General features: G+C 41.3%; 1 protein-coding gene across 2 annotated transcripts in view; it reads right to left on the reverse strand.

The window, feature by feature from the left end:
- Window positions 1-7,568, reverse strand: part of MS3_00005249 (uncharacterized protein) — a gene marked incomplete at its 3' end in the record, with an annotated part of 30,939 nt that extends 23,371 nt beyond the window's left edge. The window contains exons 1-5 of one of the 2 annotated variants that reach the window (XM_051213276.1): window positions 7,140-7,568; window positions 6,891-7,105; window positions 6,531-6,858; window positions 4,930-5,180; window positions 4,755-4,850 (exon numbers count right to left, since the gene is read on the reverse strand). In XM_051213276.1, coding sequence (XP_051069241.1) covers window positions 4,755-4,850; window positions 4,930-5,180; window positions 6,531-6,858; window positions 6,891-7,105; window positions 7,140-7,377 — 1,128 coding nt within the window. In that variant the 5' untranslated portion in view covers window positions 7,378-7,568. Of the gene's footprint in view, window positions 1-4,754; window positions 4,851-4,929; window positions 5,181-6,530; window positions 6,859-6,890 lie in introns of both variants that reach the window. The other variant, XM_051213277.1, reaches the window with a different exon arrangement.
- Window positions 7,569-7,886: the final 318 nt, after the last annotated feature.

Below are 7,886 nucleotides of genomic sequence, written 5' to 3' on the forward strand. Positions count from 1 at the left end.
CAGTAACAACGTAGAACTTCGTACGTACGTACATCAGTTCGAGTTGCCATACCACATTAGCACAGAGATGCAGTGGTCGGTTCAAATCCCGTAGTGGTAGAGGTAATAAGAGTATAAGCAGTAATCGGGAAAATTAGCGTTTGGAGATGTTATTCAAAGAGTATAATACAGTGAAATAAATTTGGGAAGAGAAAAAAAAAGAGACAAGGAGGAATAAGGAGTTCAAAATTTTGAAGAACACAAAGAGTGTATGCACCTGCGCCATTGCAAACGATTTTGAGCCATGTCATTCAGGGTCTCTAACCATCGGTTGCTATCATCTAGCGGTCCCCAACCAGGTAGTCTACACCTACCGACATGACTCAGTCCACTTGTCAGTGACTTCATGGACTTGTGCCATGTTTTGGTCTGGCCGCCCATAGCTTTCTTCCAACCTACTCCTATACCACTGAACATCGCACGTCGAGGCAGTCGGTCGTTGGGCATACGTAACGTGTCCAAGCCATCTCAACTGATGAAGTTTCACTACTTCATCAATCGATTTGCCATCCTTACCTATTACCCGTTTCCTAACAACTGCATTACTTACTCGATGGTCGCACGATATACGAGCAATATTTCGAAGACACCTATGATCAAATACTAGTAACCTACGAATGTCCTCTACTCTTACCGGCCATGTTTCACTGCCATTAAGTAGGAAGGAACGAACTGCTGCGCAGTAAACCCGTCCTTTGGTTGATAGACGGATATCTCGCCTACGCCATAAATGACGCAAGTTGGCAAAAGCTAGTCGAGCCCTCTGTATCCGTGCTGAGATTTCGTCACACACCAGACCACAAGGGCTGATGAGACTTCCAAGATAAGTGAAGCGATCGACACGCTCAATTACTTCACTCACTATCATTAGTTCGGGTGTCGATGCAGCCCAATCCTGAAACAACATTTTGCATTTCGAGGGAGAGAATCGCATCCCGAACATGCCTGCATTGTTGCTTAGAGTGGTCAGAAGACTGCATTTTGTCAGCGTCTTCACCAAATAGAACTGCCATTAGTATATTCTAAGTCAACAAGTGAACCTCCCGGTAGAAGTTCAACCCGTGGAAATTTAGATGAGGAAAGTGTTATCTCTAAAAGCACGTCAATGACGAAGTTGAACAAGAATGGGGAGAGTGGACAGCCCTGACGAACACCACTTGAGGTAATCAATTCTGATGACAGTTCGTCATAAGCTCTCACTCGACCAGTTGTGTTCGAGTAGAGAGCCTTTATAAGGTTAATGTATTTCTTTGATACTCCTTTCAGTGACAAACACTGCCACAGAGCCTCACGATAAACAGAGTCAAATGCCGCCTTAAGGTCGAGAAATACTACTATTGTGGGGCGTCTGAACGTATGTCTGTGTTCTAGAACCGGACGTAGTGTGAATATCTGATCTATACAACCACGTCCAGGTCGAAAAACAGCATGATTTTCTCTAGTCTCCTCTTCACGAGCTTTGGTTAGGCGTCGAAATAATATTGAAGCTAATATTTTAGACACTATATTAGTCAAACTGATTCCTCTGTGATTGTCACAAGAGGACTTTTGTCCTTTCTTATAGACTGGCACAATCAGTGATTGAGACCAGTCAGATGGGATTACGTCCAGTTCCCAAATTCTACCTAAGACCTCAGTTAATCTCACTGCTAATACTGGACCACAATCCTTAAAAATCTCAGGAGTAAACCTGTCAGAGCCTGCCTCTCTCTCACGCTTCAGATTTCCTATAGCTTTTTCAATTTCGCAAAGAGTCGGAGGACTTACATCAACTTACCATTCAGGTCGACTGGAGATCGTGGGAAACAGAAGTGTGGCTGAAGGCCAGTTGAATTGATCCCTGAAGTGTTCTGCCCATCGACCCAATCTCCTGGATTGAGAATGAACAATATGTCCATCTTTTTCGGAGATAGTTTCACTAAAAGTTAGGTTCCTAATACCAGTTTCCTTAACAAGCCTGAACAGTTGTCTGCTGTTACCTATCGCCGCTGCCTTTTCCATCTCTCTTGCATTTCCTGTCCACCACTGTTCACGATCATTGCGTAGACTTTTTGTCAGCTTGCGCTTAAGCTGACTCCGTTCTTCGTTATGTTCAGAGCCAGATGGAATGAGTTTCCGAGCATCTATCAGTGAGATAGATTCTGTTGAGATCCAGTGTTGCTCCCTAACCTTATGGTTTACCGTACTTGCAGACATTACTGCTGTTTCCACAGCTTTTTGGATATCATTCCATGCTGCCTCAGGGTGGGCATCACATACATGGCTGCGTAACTGTTTTCCTAGTTGTTCCTGAAATATACTCTTAGCTTGACTATCATTAAGTAGGGCCCTAAGAGGTTTCCTTGCAGTGTCTTTCCTACGTCCAGTAAGACGCAGACAGATACGCGCTCGTACTAGAGGATGATCTGAGTCTAAGCATGTGCTCCAGAATGAGCGACAGTCTTCTATGGAGCCCCTCCATCGGTGGCTGATAGCGATGTGATCTATTTGGGTCCAACGTTGGGACGAATTAGGGGGTCTCCATGTTAAAAGATGTTTTTCCTTATGCCTAAAGTTAGTATTTGCAAGAAAGAGGCGGTTATCTGAGCATAGCTGCACTAGACGGTCGCCATTATCTGTTCTTTGAGCCGCGATGCTATAAGATCCACCCAGGTGTCTTTCCCTATCGCTTAGTTTACCTACTTGAGCATTCAAGTCACCGGTCATTATTACTACATCCGAACGCCTAGTTTTAAGAAGGTTTGAGAGCTTTCTGTAAAACTCATCTTTTACATCATCTGAGCTGCAGTCAGTGGGAGAACAGGCAGAGACGACGAAGAGGCAACGACGAGTGTCCCTATCTTTTCGGATCCTTACTGTTACGTTCAGTCGGACAGCGCACAAACGACTGTCTACTGGGATCCACTCTAAGAGAGCTAGTACTGCCCTAGGACTCAATGCTATACCTACGCCGGCGAGGCCGCGGGAAGCAGAATCTGGGCTTCCAGATACACGAAGTGTGAATCGAGTTGGTTCTTTATTTTGGCATGGTGAGGTCAAATGAATGACACTACTCGGATCCTGTATGCGCGTTTCGGAGACGCAGCACACATCGATGGCGCGAGACTAAAGTCCTAGCTAAGGAAGCCTGATGTCCTATTTACCACAGTGTTCGGACGTTAAATGCTCCTATATGTAGTTTAGAGAGTGGTTTCAGGAGACCAGGAATAGCGTTCCGCGTAATCGAATCGTTTGCCCTAGCGGTGCGGGATGATAAAGAGATGTGAGAAGGGTTAGTCATGGAGATAAGAGAGGTATTAGGAGGTGTAGAAAGGATTTGAATGTGAACAACTTGTTCTCGTGTGCTGTTACGGGTATGAGGGCTGATATCACTTCCCGGGTGCCCACACCGTGGAAGGGTATTTCTTGAGAAACCTGAAATAGAAGTCGGATTAGTGTTGGTCTTAACGACCCGGGAGCGTGACCACAGAGTCCAAGGGACAACTGCTTGAGGCCGGTCGCGCACGGCCTTTTTGTGGGAGGTTTTTGACGTGTTAGCTCCGTTCTCCAAAGGGCCTTACCGCCGGAGACGGAAATCTGCGAGGTAATGTGAGGCGTGACATTTTAAGGGTCGACCTTTTCTAACCCCTTTCTTTCTTGTGAGTAGGAAGCATCGCTGCAGATGTTGTTTGTCCGAGGGAAACACCTTACTGCTGTCACATGCCTCTACAGTCAGCAGTACGACTTCGCCCTCAGACCTTGAGTTGCTGCTTTTAGTCTTACCGTTCTCCAATCGACCTGCCTGGCATGGTATAACCTACAGGAACATATGTTCCAGCCAATATAGCTCGGTTTGGTCATCACGATAGGCGAACCCGACCACCGCGTCAAGGTAGCAGCTTCGGTCGGGATCTTTGTCTTGAAAACTCACTTATCAAGATGCAATACGTACATGAGTCTTATTTGATGGAAACGACGTGTACAACTTCTGAACACCTTCGGTAAACCAAGACGTGGTATCATTCCATCGAACTGCTGACTTGAACTGAACTGTGCTAGTAGATGCGAATTACCTACTTAAGGCCCACGCGATCAGTTGTAGATTTCGGGCGATATTACTCAAAATCTATCACAGCGCCATAGATATATTCACACTTTACCTTCCTCTAAGTTGTAAGTTCTAGTATTCCTTTGCATAAACCTTTTCATTCTGTTTTCTAGGACTATATTATCAATGTTTATCTTTTTCACTATCAGGCCTACTAAAAGTATTTTGACTGCTTTGCTGTCTATCTTGTTAGTTTCCTCTTGTAATGGTAATTTTACCATGGACGATTGGGTAAGACACACATTTATGTGAGGCTCTATGTTATGACTGACCCATGGGTAAAAATGATACAAAAATGTCGTAGAATATACTAGTCAACTAATAATCATAACGACTCTGATGAGTTGTGGAAAAAGTGTTTCGTGGGCTGTAAAGTATGTCCAAAATACAAACTGAGGACGAGTAAATCTATGCACCCGGTAGTTCTGCTTCAAATGACTCAGAGGTTATTACATCTTCCTTCACAACAAAAAGATAATAAATATTAACCCATTCCAATAGGTTCTGCAATTTATGAGGATAAGTTTATCTGTAAACTAAAATATTTGATTAAAATTGGGCATTTTTTATGAAACACGAAACTTAAGGTAATAAAAACGCATTAGAGTTATATACGTAAACACCTCACCTCACAGTAAAATGATCCAGATAATCCCACAATAGAATTAAGTTCATTTAAATACTGAGATTTCAACCATTCGTGATGTTTTACCTCCCAGTTCTCCTGGAAAAGACAGGTAGTTATATAATCCATATGAAATAAACACAAAGGAACACTGGTTGGAAAAAGCAGTTATTTTTACCTCTAAAACACTGGAGTCAAATGAATTTATTCCACTAGACTGAAGAGTCCTTTGAGTATGTGTCAGACCACGTATGTGTAACATGAACGCACGCTCGGTACCAAAATCTTGTTTGCAAGTTGCACAATAGTGCTGCGAGCCTTCACTGTCATCATTGTCATCATTTCCAACATTTTGTTTACAAACAGTTGGTATATTAGTGGACCCTAATCCAAGGTAGTTTGCAAGGGAAAAGTTCTGGTCACCTGAATCTAAAATGAATTAAAAGTAAAGTCACTTAAAATTTCCGAGAGAAAATGATAAAACAAAAGCCTTGAGTTGGGTTATAAGGAACTTGAGCAATAATTTACGTAACTTTGTGACAAATGACATCATGGTTATAATAAACAAATAAAAGTAACTGATGTATTTAAACTAGAAATTGGATGGTTTGGTTTTTTTTATCACTAATCGATATATCATCTCAAAGTTCGATACTGGCTAAAGGTTAACACTGACTGATCGAAGAGTATAATGTTAAGCACCCCATTTGGATATCTACTACGAATTCGTTAAATGGGAGATCTTTCAAACAACTTATAGCAGCACAATACAGTCAGGTGAAAGAATGACAAGAAAAATTGTGGTGGATTCTGGATTTCAGACGATTAAACCATCTAGCTTAGAAAACACAACAGTTTGCGAATTCTATCCCTGAGCTACAAAGTTCTATCGTTTCATAAGCTTCAAGTTACATATGAGACACAAGAACGATTAATGTAAATTTTAAGGGTTTGTGGATAACGAAATATACTTTTTAATCCATAAAAAATGGCTCAAATGATTAGACACAGAACATCAGCGGTTGAAAACTAGTAAAAACAAGTATTGATCAGTTATCATTTTATTTGAAATGGTATTACAAATGAGCAAAATGTTTACGTAAAGAACACTTAAGTACGAGAAGCAAGTTGGTAGAAACTGTCAGTAGGAAACCTGGGATAACAGATCTTTAGTAGAATAACTCAGTTTATTATACTGCCAGTATTAGGTCAGTGATATCTAGATGGATTGTACTTGGTGTAAGGAAATCACTATGAACTGTGTTCGATATGGAAGAACTTATTTTGGTAGGAGAGCATCAGTCTTTAGTAAATAAACAGTAAGGATTCAAGACAATATTGCTTTTAATGAACAAATTAATAAGGTAAACAACATTCCATACAGCAGTATGGTGACTCAACCAAAGACCTGGAACTCGGGCATTTTGGACACTGAATATTTATTTTTAGAAACCCATCTCAACAACAGCCAAAAATACTGACTATTGATCATCTGCAGCTGATTCTAGTGACATTTGGATACCTTCGTAAAGGAGAAGCATACATAACGTCTGTCTCAGATGTTAAAACCTGTTTCTTGGGACAGTATCCTGTGGTAATCGTAAAGCAGCACAAAAAAAATCGTGTCGGCGAATTTCCATATTGGTGGACTGAATTCTCAGGTTAATCATATAAAATGTACCTTTGAGATCAATATAACAATTTGAGTACTCAAACCACATTTAAATGATAGTCACTCCCTTAAAGATAGAAACCATAAGTACAATAATTTTAACTCACAATAAGACGTAGGCGCATTTTTATTGCAACTGGAATCCCCTGACACCGAACTGACCCATTTTTTATACATGTCATCCCAATCTATGCCGAGTCCTCGGCTTAAATTCACAAATATTTCATACCACTGAGGATTGGTACGAGCGATCCAACTAAGGTAATTATTCCAAGACGCCCAATCCCAATCTCCAGCTTTAACATAACGGTCAAAATATTCCTTCATTACGGCGTTCGGGTCAGAACAAGGATCCAGCACCTCTGAGTTTTCGGGTAGGGCCTTCTTTTCTTCTGAAACTGCATTATCGAGATCCACAGTCCCATCTGGTTTTGTCTGCAGAACTGAGAGGAAAAATACAAACATACTTTCTCTTTGTCTTTATTCTCCTCATCGGAGCTCTCATTGAACTCAGGATCATTTTGCTGAACAGACTCCAAAAGTTTTCCAAAATAACTAATCATATTCTGATAGTAACGAGTGTAGTCGGCAGCAGCAGATGCCGAATAGGCTGTATTTGAGTTTGGAACACTATCAGTGGCTGGACGTTGGACGTTTTGAAGGGTGCTAGCTTCGACTGAAACTTAAAAATGCCAGTCAACAAAAAAGTATCAAACCTTGATGGGAGACGTCATATCCCATTGTTGTCATGGTTCTTAAACGTTGGATATACTTAAGGTATCTGTAGTACTCCTCCGTAAGTTTGTCATACTGAGCCTTGTAATCTTCGGACTTGTCACCACCATTTGCGTACCACTCGCGAAGCTTCGCTGAGTAGTGGGAAAAGTAATCAAACATTTGCTCCTCATAATTTTTGATCTCAGCCAATTTGTCTGCGGTCAAAAGATGCGCCATGCTAGAAAGATTTTTATCACGTTCTGAAAGCAGTGTGGCTTGAGGATATACATTTATTCAAGGATTATTCAGTTAAACATTTGTTAAGTTGAGTGAGAAAGGTGAAGAAATACAAAACAGCTACGAACCAGTCGAAAAGTGCGCAATCACGGGACACTTTTAAATCTCCCAGTATGTTTGGCCTTTAAAGCTCAAACCTCAAGTGTTGTCGCGTTCAAATAGCAACGTGTTGGTTAATTGGTACCAGAATACTAATTATAGAAGTCACCAACTAAGTTGAGAACGGTATAGGAATTCACGAATTTAAGGCAACGACACCATTGTATACCCTTTGTGACTAAGAGAAAAGATAATAGGTATATCGCACTAGTACCATGACTGCTTTGGTAAACGGCAAATACTATTTTGTGGGTACCTACTGAAACTGATATCACCGCCTGACTTTTGAGCTGACTCTAATAATTTCATATCCATATTATGAAAACTCTCACATCATTTTGCCCTTCTTG

Source organism: Schistosoma haematobium, chromosome 3 (genome assembly GCF_000699445.3).
Source record: "Schistosoma haematobium chromosome 3, whole genome shotgun sequence".
Classification (NCBI taxonomy): Eukaryota; Metazoa; Platyhelminthes; class Trematoda; order Strigeidida; family Schistosomatidae; genus Schistosoma; species Schistosoma haematobium.